The sequence below is a fragment of the Brachionichthys hirsutus genome, chromosome 19 (assembly GCF_040956055.1).
Source record: "Brachionichthys hirsutus isolate HB-005 chromosome 19, CSIRO-AGI_Bhir_v1, whole genome shotgun sequence".
NCBI classification, from domain to species: domain Eukaryota; kingdom Metazoa; phylum Chordata; class Actinopteri; order Lophiiformes; family Brachionichthyidae; genus Brachionichthys; species Brachionichthys hirsutus.
This window is the reverse complement of record NC_090915.1, coordinates 10,168,019-10,181,922: the sequence shown is the minus strand read 5'-3', so window position 1 is coordinate 10,181,922 and position 13,904 is coordinate 10,168,019. Positions and strand designations below refer to the sequence as shown.

At 39.3% G+C, this 13,904-nt stretch overlaps 1 protein-coding gene across 1 annotated transcript in view; it reads right to left on the bottom strand.

Moving 5' to 3' along the window:
* cntfr (ciliary neurotrophic factor receptor) overlaps window positions 1-11,981 on the bottom strand; it is a 93,973-nt gene extending 81,992 nt beyond the window's left edge. Inside the window, exon 1 of the mRNA XM_068753243.1 lies at window positions 11,900-11,981. Within this exon, the coding sequence (XP_068609344.1) occupies window positions 11,900-11,981 (82 nt within the window). The remainder of the gene's footprint in view (window positions 1-11,899) is intronic.
* Window positions 11,982-13,904: the final 1,923 nt, after the last annotated feature.

The following is a 13,904-nucleotide window of genomic DNA, read 5'->3' as shown; positions in this document are numbered from 1 at the left end:
GTAACCAGGCACTGATCAAATATTTTGGGGAATACTTGCACATTTTTGTTATTAGAAAAAGTCCATAAAAAAGGAAAAAAAGAAAATGTCCACAAGATACTTCCGAACCACAACGATAAATCCACAGTAATACTTAGAGAACTACAGTGAAGACTGTTTTCAGCTCCTACTTTAAGATGCCTGAAATAGTGGATATGAGTGAGATAAAAAAAATAAACTATAGTACAGTAGTTTTTTTAGAGGAATTACAGCGTTTTTACAGGTTTTGTTCTGCTCTTGAAAAGTAAGTCAGAATTAGAGATGGCGGCAGAAAGTGTTTGTACTTCCCCTTGTTTTCTACTATTTTGCGTTAATCCTTTTTTAGCAGTCTCATCAGGATTTCTCTCTGTTCCGTATCATAGTAACTGCTCAGTGATCTACAGTCAGCAGGTGCCGTCCCCCCCGTCGCTGCACTAACCTCCACACACTTTGTTTTTGGTGACAAATTCCTGGCATTTCACCTGCAGACAATATTACCCGGTCTCTGCTGCATGAATGAAATACCTCATCATAATCCCACAGCTGGTCACCCATGATTATTTCAAGGCATCACGCTGCGTAATAGTCTGTTAGTCCTGGTGGATTATACAGCACCTCAGCTGCGAGTCTGACAATGACAGAGCATGCTGGGCTTCTGTGTCTTGCTTTAGGGCGTGTGGCTACTGTACAAAGCCAGCACGTTACCTATTAATAATGGAACAATCTCCCAAACCATTAGGGCACATCATTAGACTGCTTCCAAAATCTTGAGGCGGAAAGTGTCGCTGAAAACTCTTCCGTGTTCCAAATCTTTTTTTTTCTCTCTTTTTTTACCTTGTCTGCATTCGTGCTCCACAGTGACAACGTACATAACGTACATAAGGTGACGGTCACAATCACTATAAGAATACAAATTGCATAGAACTGTGTTCCAAATCTCACTCTGCCTTTCAAGTGGTGAATTGTGAGCTTGCATTATTTTTTCGCTTTCCTTTTCATCGTGACACAGCACATTACACATGTGACATATTTTGGAGTCACAAAAAAAAGAGCGACTAGTCATTAAATTCATGAACACAGACTTGCACAAAGTGATGCATCAAAAGAGCTGCTCTGCATTCCAAATACCCCTAATGCAGTGACTCAAATGGCTCCCCAGTGGATTATAGTCAGTGCCACAGAGATCTAATACAGTAACTCATTCTGAAAAACAGAACGAGCATGCATGTATATAGGGCCATTTCATATTTTCTTCCCACATGAAGGGAGAGTTTCTCATTGTCACAATGCTTTGAGCATCTGTGGACTTTGGATAACTGAGCAGTAGCCAGTGTTTTGTCGGCATGATGGATAAGCACGCATCGGGATTTGAATTTGAAAAAACTGCAGTGAGGCCATTGTCCCTAAACAATACAATATGAAGGTTTGCAGAGCAACAGTAATGACTTTTCAACATACATCCATTCCAGCGCATCACACTGCAGCACAAAGCGAGACCGGACTGTCCTTGCACAGTGTTGTACAATAAATACACATGAACAAATGCTCTTAAAAGACAAAATGTACTATGCACCCAGTTTTCATGTGCATTACTCTTGTTGCTCATCCCTACAAGGATACACAGCTGTGTCAGAAATAATGTAGCCCCCCCCCCCCCAGAAACACACACAGCGTCATTCTATCTTTGGCACACAGATATCCGCTGTGCACTGATATGTTCTCTTCTCACAAAGTTTGCAAAGTGACAGACACCAGCAGAAAAAAGACAGCATGGACTTTATATTTCAGTCTGAACAAGAACAGATTAAAGAAGAAAAATACTTGTGCCTTTCAGTGCAACCAAAGATATATTCCCCTCTTGGTAATCTAAAGGCATGCGTGTCGTTCTTGTATTGTCCGATTGATGATCCATCTTTTTTTTTGCATCTGAAGCAGAAAAGATCAACTTTGGTTGGAGGATATTAAACTCTTTAAGGACAAGAAGGGAGTTGATGTTACTTTTTTAATTTATTAAATGAGTTTCCTGAAGCAGTCACACCCACACAGTAATCTGTTCCATTTTAAATATTCCCATCAGAATACACAGAAGCAGCTCATCACTTTGCAAAACCAATTTATTTTTGACTTATTTTTTGACAAGTGTTGCATGGATTAAATGCAACATTTATTTCCATCACCCTAACAGCTGCATCCTGGCTGTGGCATCACTCTCATTATTAAAGCCCGGGCCCCGGTTGCTTTCACGCTGACGTTGATGTCAGGCTTCCTTTGCCAGTCTTCTTGTCTTGGCATTTATTGCTTTGTTTTCAAAATTCCACACTCACTTGCATCATTGCACATTTCTTGTTTCTCTGTTTACTTGAGTTAAGCAAAGTGACTCAAGTTAAGAGGAATGACAATAAAGCTGAGCTGAATTGAATTAAACTAAAGTTCAATGTGATAAATGGCACTCTTTCCCCACTGTCACGCTCCTACTTTCTCCTCACAACGCATCACAATGAGACATTTCTGTTAACCATAGATCAAACTAAATGTGTGTATTTAGAAGTGTTGCATCATTTAGGGGTCTGAGACCCCTTTTAAGTCTCGGGTGACTCAGTTCCAATATTGCGGAACAAAGTTTTATTGCGAATCAACATTAGCTGAAGACTCTGCTCATACTGAGTGGAATTGCATTGGTTTCCTGGCAACATTCACTTACTGAACAGTCTTTCAGGAGAAATTGGGGGGGAACTACTGGGGCCTCAGTGATTTTAATGGCACAAGAAAACACAAATTGAGATTTAATGGGTTGGAATTAACAAAATGGTTGCAGAAACAGAGAATATATCTTGCAAATGGTCACTCAGCTTCATTATGGGGATATTCTGTTCATTTACAAATGAAAGACCTTTTTTTTCTGACTAAATAAAATTAATCTGTTAAATTGGTTTTCTTTAAACTGTAGATGGCTGCTTGGTATGCAGTATTGACTCTACCTTTGCAACGTCTCTCAAGAGTTAAACATTTGGTGGTCAAATTTATTTATTTTTTAAGCAGAGAACTAGTGTCCAAGGACACAGATGTCCACACGACTGAAAAACTAAATTTGCGCTGATGTGAACAGATCGCAACCTCTATTACAGCACAATTAAAGCGGCATGACATAACGCTCACCTCAGTTCAAATCACGGGGAGTTTTAAATTCTTTTCAGGAGTGTTCAAGAACACATACCTTTCGTGCTTTGCCTTTAAAATTAATGGCATTGCTACGACAGAAGAGCAGCATGATAAATTAAATATAAATAAACTGCTATGTATAAATATCAAGGAAGCCATTCATGTGCTGTGATGTGCAGTAATGGATGCTAAAGTGCTGAAGTTTCCATTTGTGCTTTACAGTAATTGAAAATGACTTGAAGTTAGAGCCAGACACAGTGTGTTGTAAGTACTTCCAACAACTTCCTCCAAAGGCAGGTTGATAACTTCATAAAAATTCATAATCTTCCTAAATATTTACCTCTGCTTTATTTCCCTGTGCGATTATTATGCTAAAACACTGACGCAAGCAATCAGGCACACGTACACACATGCTCATTAGCTGCACAGCGGGGCAACGGAAAGTTAATCAGGGCATTATGACAGCCACGTGGAAAAGGTCACTAACACACAAACGACTTACACCAACACTTGCATTCAATGTATTTCTCTGACAAATTACACCTTGATTTCACACGACACAGAAGGCGTACAAACACCTGCATGTGTGTTTACTGCCTCCCCCCAAAAAAATCAAATACAAAAATAAATGAATAATTGTATGCAAGCAAAATGTTTAACAAAAAGTAAAAAAAAAAAAAAAAACAATTAAGTCTTGATGGAATTTCATGGAGTTAACATTTTAGGATTTGCAGCCATCTTGACCAGTAAAACAACCACACAGCTCATTTGTGTAAGCAGCTTATTATGAACCGGCAATGATCTCTTGTCATCAGTTCTGTGACAAGACCATGAACATAACAAAAGTTGGGCTGAATGCAGATGGAAATTACTTAAATATGTAACATTCTTAATTCTGATATTTTCCTAAATCTAGCCAAACAGCTTTTTTTTGGGGGCCAGAACTTAACCAAACTGTGTTAATTTCACAAGAGATGCCCGGTATATCGAAATGTTTTACAGTGCATTTTGCATTGACATTAGTAGTCAACCTAAAATGACGTGAAGTCTACGGGATACGTTCCAAAGACAACTTCAACAATACTTTGTGCACACAACATTCACACAACGAACCTCATTCTCCTCAATCATCAGACACACTTTAACAGCTTGCAACGTTTCAAAGCTTTCAGCATCCACCTCTACTCCCCAGTTAGGGAGATCCTTAATTGTGGAGTAATGACGTTGGAACCTAGATGCAAATTCTAAATTGTTGGGTGCTATGCTGTTGTGATAAATGTTTCAAACTCATGAGTTGTCTAACTGAACGGTGGCTGTCTAGGTATTAGGATGTGTGACATCCCTACGGAATCATGATGTATGTGCATGTGTGTGTGTGTGTGTGTGCGTGTGTGTGTGTGTGTGTGTGTTTGCAATTCAATTTAATTAAAAAGGTCTTAGTAGCAGAATTTAGTGTTTGAATTCCAAAATGCTAAATGCTGTCTGACCTGCTCACTACTTATTTGTCATTAAACACTGGCTGGCTGTGACCTGCTGTAAGCCTCATTAGAACACACTTCCATTAATGACTCACATTAGAAAACACGCACAGAGGCATTAGCACAGTTATTTTGGTTCATCTAATGAGTTCTACCAGCCATGGTGATTGGCCACTCAAGAGTGGTTCTGCCTCCATTTTTATCTGAGAAGAGGAATGTGGAGGCAAAAAGCGAGAAAAGGGACACACACAAAAATAATAGAAACTGCCACATTCACCCTTAGGTAGTAAAACTTTTTAAAAAATGGTAAAGGGAAGTGTAAGATCGGAGAGATGTGAGAAAAGAAAAGCAGAAAGAAACCCGTTATTGTGCATTTTTATTTTGTTGTTTATTGGGTTGTCATATAACAAGATAGGATTAGCGTTTGAGGGCACGTTTGTCAGATCTAGATTCTGCACCTGGTTGGCCTTTGAGGGGTTGATGAGTAATCTAACGGTGAGTCCTATTCAGGCTGCGACAGATGGACAGAGGTCATGGTATGTCGTGCTGTTGGGTTATCTTGTCCAATAATAGTTTAAAAGATTAGCAATGATTTTATATTCCCTCTTATTTTTTGTTTGTCAATATGTTATTCCGATTTTAAGGCTTCTTGTGATGAATTAATTAGTCAAATAATTATCATTACTTTAATTTCAAATTAATAGAACAAAAACAGGCCCTGCCTTCTAAATATATCATATATTAGCTTTCCTGAAAACGACCTTAACCCTTTCAATATTATATTAAATATGATATATCTGCCACTCACTTATTGAGGATGCTACTGATTATATTCATTATCATGAATACCCTTTTTTTAAATGACTCTGGTAGCTGCAGGGTGCATTACTTACGGTAGTCACCCACTAAAAAATTAACTTTCATAAAAATCAATCAAATCACAGCCATAAAACATATGTACACTTTTAAATCAGAGTGTTTCAATAGTCTATCTGCAAAAATAAAATAGATAACTATATTAAAACAATCCTTAATATGAGTGCTTGTAAACTGTGTTTGTTTCGGCTAATAACTCTCTTAAATGGCCAGTGCCAACCCCCCTTTGTTTATTACAAAATCTTCCCCTGCATAAACTCTTTATTCCTACTGAAGGCATCGCCTCAGTATCAGTGTCAATCAACTGCTTTGTATCAGCTGCCGTATCTTCTCAACGTGTCTGCAATCAGATGAGCGTGCAGTCAGCCAAGCAATGACTCAGTCTTTAATCTGGCCGCCAGCAAATCCTCCAAAACGGATGTAATACTGATACATTTTGTAAAATGTCTGCCAATCAGTTGACTAAACAGTGGAGAGACTTCTTCCAAAAGTTACATAACATTATTTTTTTTACGCATATCACAATTGTTCATATTTTTTTGGGGGGGTGGGTTCTCTTTACTTTTGATGTCTTTTAGGCAAAAAAGTAGAACAATAAATGGATTCCTTTTTCTCTTGCAGTTCTGACAAATGAATGAATGCGACTGTAAGTATGTTGCCTCCATGCCAGACATGAATCTGACTGTGATCAATCTGCCAATCCAGTCTGTCAATCAGTCGGTAAAACTCCATCTTGAATTTATTTGCAACGCTGTGCCTAACAGGGAACACTGATTACACTAAGTGCTACTCAGGTTAATGAGAGCGATCGAGGCTCCCTGTTGGCACAAACATGGATTCCACATACAAGACATATTAACTGACACTATTTACACATGCATCGATTATTGCGCATGTTTGTTGATTTGCAGTGGCTGTCTGTTCCTTCTGTTGAAACATCAGGGACTGGTTGCATGTCATGAACAACCGATTCCATTGAATTAGGGGCGGAGCTTTGGGTGGGCCCGGGTGGGCACAGGATTCAGCTCCAACCCAGAGACCAGCATTGGCAGCTTCTAATAATTGTATAGCTTTTAATTTATCATTGATGCAGGAACCAGTGCCTCAACCGAGCTACAGTCATAGGAGGAGAATCGCTGAGCGGCACAGCTCTCTGCCTCCCGTGGACAGAAGTGTGAAGTTTTGTGATATTAATTAATTCATCCATCCATCCATGTTTATCCACTTTTGCTGGAGCCTATCCCAGCTTGGTGTGGGTGAGAGGCAGGGTACACCCAGAATGCATTGCCACCGCGTCGCGTGGCCACCCAGAGACACACAACCATTCACACACACACACTGATATAATACGGACAATCTGGAGTAATCAATTCCCCTAAATTCCGTGCTTTTTGGGGGTCGGAGGAAACCAAAGAAAGCAAACTGCACAGATAGGATTCGAACCCGGTACCTTCTAGCTGTGAAGGTGACAACGCCAACTACTACGCCACCATGCCGTGCAATTTTGTGATATATTAAAGAAGAAATATGCCTCAGCAGTGACAGAGTCGAGTTCTGGCTCTGCCACTGCATAGGATTTGTCACTTCTATTTGTGACCAGAAACACAAGTCACAAAAATATATTATATTTAAGTACTTTCATCACAAGGAGGAAAAGATTGGCTCTAAATTACATCTAATTGTTTTTATCAAATAAAATGTATTATATCATTATCATCATTAAGGTTATTCAAACTAAGCTAATAATAATTTAAGCACTATTTTAGTTATTTCAATAAGAAATAAATGTGACGTGATAGGACATTTGTGTCCTAAAGCAGCTCAGCTGAGATGGAACACGTGCCCCCCCCAAAAAAGAAATGAAGTGACAGTGGTGAAAGGTCAGCAGCAGAATGATGTCATGCATGATAAATCTGCCATTGACCACTTGGGTGATGGATTGAGAGATGGGAGAGGAGAAAATGGAGAGCGGGATGGATTGAAGGAGATAATTAGTAATTTACAAACGGAGAGACAAGAAGCAAGGAAGGCAACAGAGACTTGACAAGTGAAAATGGTGTAGATGGTAAAGTGGAGAAAGAGGACAGAGTGAAAAGTGAGAGAGAGAGATAAATGGCGTGCAGACATACAAGGAGGAAGAAATAAACATTTGTTTGTCTCTCAATCAGGATATGGACACCCCTAAATAACACACTATCTTTGTCAGCAGCATGATGTCGCCACATATTCACACACTTTCTCTCCCACGTGGAGCAAGGATTGAGGGGGTGGCAGATATCACAGTGCTGATGCTGCTGTTAAAAAAACAAAAGAAATGGAAATCCACTGATAATGGACACGAATAAACTATTTCATTTGCACCATATTTTCCTGATTTTGTGGCCACTCTTCACTCTGCTTGTTGGGATGCTTGGGGAACATGCACTTTGCATTTACTGCACGAGCCACCCTCTTATTGACAAAGCATTGCCTTGATTAGAACTTTCTGCTGTATCTCAGGATTAATATGAGACAAACGCGAAGAGAGTGGACGAAGAAGGAGGCAGGGAAACAGGGAAAGACCAATAACGGGGATCCTTTCTAAATAAATAAGTAAATATGCAGACAGAGACAAAATGATGAGCAAATTGTGAAGGAAAATAAGCCTCATTCTGCCAATGTGCGTTATCAATACCAAAGTTCTCAATGAATGAGATGATTCATGTTTAAGTAATGAGTGATTGTATCATGGAATGGAAGAATCCAGAGCATGGCTGAATATTAACGGGCTATGTCACCCATACACACACACGCATGTACAGTACACACACATATATATAGATGAGAAGATAATCTCCACAGCCACTGGTGTTGCTGGAGCCTATCTCAGCTTGCTGTGGACGAGAGGCAGTGTAGAACTCGGACGACTAGCGCATGGCGGGGCCACACAGAAACAAGCAACCACTCACACACACACATACACTACGGACAATTATGAGTACTCAACGCACCTAAAACCTGCAGAAAATACTTTAATTTTGTAATTTTCTTAAGGATACATTGTACAATTTAGCAAAACTCTCATGCTTCTCACCTCTTCGGCATGAGACTCAACTGCCAGAGGGCTTATTTTCCATGAACTTTTGTTCTGCTGGCATTGCATTCTAATACTAATGAATACAAATAATAGTATTGATCGCGAAGGACGGCAGGGATGTTCAAACATCAGAGTCAGCATGGCAACACAACATTTCTGGTTTAACTTGACATTATGCACCATACTGAAGGTCAAGACCTGTAAATACGTCACAGGTAATGAAAATGCTAAAACTTCAAGGAAATTTATGCTGACTTTAATTAAAGTGTATTTTATTCGGGGGCTAAAGCTACACTTTGATTTTTAAGTGAATAACCAGAATTATGTGTGTATGAGTTAAGTAGTAATTACTAGTAAAAAACTGAATAACTCTTCTCCTACCACTCTCTTCATCTGTCATTTGTTTTGTATTCACCTTATTTATCACAAATCTGCCGTTTCTTTCCACTCCCACTCGCCCAATATCTGTCACTTTTAACCAAACACTGCTTCCTGTTTTTCCTCCTTGGCAGTCAAAAATTAAATTCACATTCAAGGAACCTTAATTGGAATGACCTCTGAATCGCTTTCCAATTCTCTCAGCGGATTTGTAGCTTTCACTTATTTTTTTTCTTCTTCTGTTGTTTCAAGTATTGTTCATTATGGAGCTGTCATTTTGTCTCGGGGGGGCTTTTATTCACATTGAAAAAGCTAAATGGAAAATGGCATATTCAATAAACTTTGCTCAGAATTTGAAAATACAAAACAAAAACATTTCTCTACATGAGGATGGAAGTTATCTTGCTGGTGAAACAATGGAAAACCTTTGTCAGTTTAATTCTTCAGTCTGAAATCAGATTGGTATTGCTTCTTTGTTGGATTGTCTTTTTTTTTTAATGGTTTAGCCCAAAACTAATGTACAGACTTGAATCCTGAATGAGGCATGGGCCGAGACAAATCCAGGAAATATTTTATGTTGTAAGATTGGCATTTTCCCAGCTTATTGCAAAAAACTGGTAAACAGACAGGGCGTAGCAAAGCCTGTAAGACACTCAATTTGTCAAATATTTGCTGTTGTTTTGTTTTAATTACTCTTGATTCAATCTTCTAGTATGAAGACAGACATAAAAGGCTGTAATTAACTGCTAATTTAATAATTATAATTATTGTAAAGTATTATATTTTCTAAACATTTAAAGCCATATTTGAATGTAAAACAAAATTACAGACAGCATTTACATGACACAAAATGATGTAAACAGCTTTCTTCTTAATTCAAGACTCTAAAGGGCACGTCTTCATGAATGTGTTCCATCTAGAGCTGCTTTAAGCAGCAGTTTTTCTTCTCCGCATGATGAATGAGGTCTGCCTCTCCATCCCACCTCGTTACTCCCCAGCTCTCTGTCTCTCTTTCACTCTCCATCCCTACTAAATCACGATGTAAATGTTAGACTCATATCTATATACTGTATCTATTTGTTTGACTCTTAGCTTATGGATGTTTCAACCTGCGTGCTTCATTTCTTTGTTCAACAATTCACTGCTGTCATTAATTGTCAAGTCTCAAATAGATTTCCCATCCAATTCTCTCTCTCTCTCTCTCTCTCTCACACACACACACAAAACTGTGTGTGACTTCCTTAGTGTGGACATTTAAGAACAGAGTTAGTGCAGACATAGACGTGGGATGAACTTTCGTGTCGGGTCTGTGGTTTTAAATATGCATTGTTCTGTGTGTGGGTGTACCCCAGGGAATCCTGTCAATCAAAGTGCATGGCTGGCAATTTGTCAGAAAAACAAGACTCTTCCCAAGATGGACAAATGTGTATGTGTGTGTCTGTAAATGGTAACTGTGTATGTCAATATGTGCAGGTGTGGGATTTGGGCTGCTTTATTTGGCTCTTGCTATTTTGTTGTTCTTGTTCATTATGATTTTTGACACATTTATACAAATTCAGGCTCACCTTAAACTATGCAGGGAGATTGGATACACGGAGACATGAAGACACTGTCTGTCTGGGACACCACTACCATTTTAATTGTATTTTGTGGGGAAAATAATATCATAATAATTTAAATAAATAATAATTATCCTTCAAATGTTCTCATCAGACATCAATAATTCGAGCTGTTTTGCTTGCCGTCCATAGTTTTCTTCTACCTCTTCATTTTTTTTTTTTTTTCTTATTTCACCTAAACATATCTATTTAGTAAGATGTTTCTGCTTTGTTTTTGCTTTTCTTGTGTGTGTTTGTGTGTGTGCATGTGTGACCCTCGTGACACAGTGGATCACTGGGGATTTATAGGCTTCTTTCTTTGGATCAGCTGACTTGAGCAGACTGAGCTCATTGGCTAACATGCTGTGGCCATTCTTCATTAAAAGTCAAGTGACAACACACAACACACAACTCTCTCTCTCACACGCACATACACACACACACACATGCAGACGCTCACATTATTTGAACACATGGTCATATGCATGTTCATGCATCTTGTGTGAACTCTAAGCACATGTTGTGATTCTTTTCATCTTCTTTTCTCACTCAGATCGTCAGTGCACAAATTATATGAAACATGTTATTGACCTGGTTTCTTTTCGACATAGCTTCGGTAATGGCACCAAAATAGCATGACCACGCAGGAATGACTCGCTAACATGGTTGTAACTGTTTTGTTTTGTTTTTCCTGTTCATGAGGGAAAGTCAATTCAGGCTCAGCTCCTGCTGCTGCTGTTTTGTGATGTGTCTGTACTTGTATGTTTTTTGTATTTTGTCATTACTGTTACATGTAGCACAACTTCACCAATAAAAAAATCCTAGTCTGTGAGCCCTCACTGTCAATGACAATAATCACCTTCTGATTCTGATTCTGATTCTCTCTCACAGGTAAGTTTGCATTTCCCTGCTGCACATTTGACCTCGCAGCAGGTAACAAGCTGCTGGGGCTGATGAAACAAAGCTCACAATGAATTAATATGTTTGTTTGTTTTTTTATTCCCATTTGCAGCATCTCAAACAGGATAAAACTTTATATATAAAAGAAAGTCCAACAAACTCCAATTAAAGTGGAGCAGGACACTATAAACAGGGTGAAACAATTTGTAAAATGTAGCATCAATGGCACCAAATATAGAAGTGCAGCAAAAATAAAGACATCATATATTAGGGAGTAGGACTGAAGAGCAGGGAAGTTGTGGGGATGAGGGATTTATTTGAGTGCAGCCCAAACCAAAAACTAACAGAGTAGGCCTCAGCGAATGAGAACCTTATGTGATGAAGAAGAGCAAGAGGAAGACAAAATTGATACTCACCAAGCTGACTGCGTCTCTGAGCATAGGCTACCACCACTGCGGCCAGAACTACACAGCACAGCGATGTCACGAGGTTTGCCATCTGTAGACACACATACACAGCAAAGTCAAGAGAGTCTCCAAGCGAGTGTGTCTGGCTGTCGTCCTGATTGACTGACAGACCCATAGACGCCTACAACATCATAGAGGAGATGGACAGATTGCTGCTTCCTGTCCTCCCCCCTCACCCCCTCACTGTTATGGCCCCTGAGTGGCTTTCCTCCCTCCTTTTGTTTCCTTCCTACTTGTCCAACTCCCTTATTTCAAAATACATTCCCTCCTTTACTTTTCCCCCCGTGTTATCCTTATGACTGCATGAGATACAAGTATCTCTCTGTCCCTCTCTCTCCCTCTCCCCTTCTCTCTGTTCATCAGCTTAATGGGTCCATCCTTTCTGGGATGGGCTATGGCTGGCAGCTCTTAAAGGTGTAGCACGCCGTAAACAAACACACAGCTTCCATATAAAACAGGAGTTCACTGGCATCCCATCGCCTATTTGCTGATGATGAAAAAGATTAAAGTCGTGCTCATCCCTTTGTGTTTAACCACTTTCCTTTTATATTATGTAGAAAGAAAAGTTTAACATTTCAGAGCGTGAAGATACACAATTAATGTCAGCGCACTCTTTCTTCCAAATTTAAGGACATTAATGCAATATATGCCTCTGTTGTGAATATGGAAGCTAACATTTAAACATCTAAACAGATTTGTGTTTTGGTTAGAACCAGTTGCCTAAAAATAAATAAATAAACAAACACGCCCATTTCCACCGTGATCTCGCATATAATAATTTAATGTGTGGACATTTACAAATGTGTCATGTGTCGAGCCACTTTTTTTAGATTTTTACACGACTTTGATTGATTTTGAATCCTCAATGTTTAGGAAGCGACAATGTGAGGTGGCTTTTGTGAGTTGGCAATTGTTTTCATAGTTGCATGATCTGCGTCTTGATTGGTTTTGGCAAAAATTATGGTTTGGATTAAAATAATCGGATTTATTACATACCAGTAATTAATTTATAGAAGTTAAAATAGGTCCACATTAACTTTAAGTTTCACATCAGGTTTACATTTAAGCTGTTATTCTCTGTCACCTGGCATTGCACCTGACTTTTGATCATCGACTACTACTACCATCATGTAACTTCCCCTTGAGATTATATGTTGATATACTATATCTTATATTTTTGTCTGGCTTGAGTACAAAGGAATGTGCGCAAATTATTTTGCTTTGAAAATGAGTTCTGCTTAGAAGCTGCCTTGTCGATGCCACCAGTAGGTGAAAGGTCAGAGATCAGCATCAGCTCCAGCAAAACTGCACTACTGGGGCGCCGATTGATTTACTGGTGTGTTCAAGGACACTTGTGCAGGGCGGAGAACTGCCGAGGAGGGGACTTGAACTCAGACGTTCCCTATTAAAATGAGAGGTCTCTTTCTCTCCTCTCTCACTGGCCGTCACCATCTCCTCTGTTGCAAGAGGATAGGTAGTTAACTCTTACAGACAAAGATTTTCTCAGGGTTATGTGTAATGAGCAAGGTCTGTATGTTTGCATGTGGAGAACAGAGCAAGTCAAACAAAAGAGAGTGGGTTTCCTTGTTCTTTGGGGGGGCAAGAATTCTGCTGTCAAAAGGCATTGTCATCGCCTGTTACCTCTCGCTCTTTGTTTAGCTTCAGTTATTGTTTTTTCTGTTACTTTCTCCCACTGGTTCACTTCAGTGAGTATCTCCCCATTTCCCTCCCACATGTTTTATCACTTGTTCCTCGTGCCGCTCTTTGTTGCCATTAGCCACAAGCACCACTGCACCACATTTATGGGTTGCAGACAGGAAGGAACACATCTTTGAGTGACATTCAATAACATAAAAATGCTTTTAAATGGAAATAAGACTTCCAGAGTCAGTTTCCCAAATGGAGCTTTGTCCAAACTTTTGATTGGTAGGCTAGTCTTTTCAAGAATGTTCAA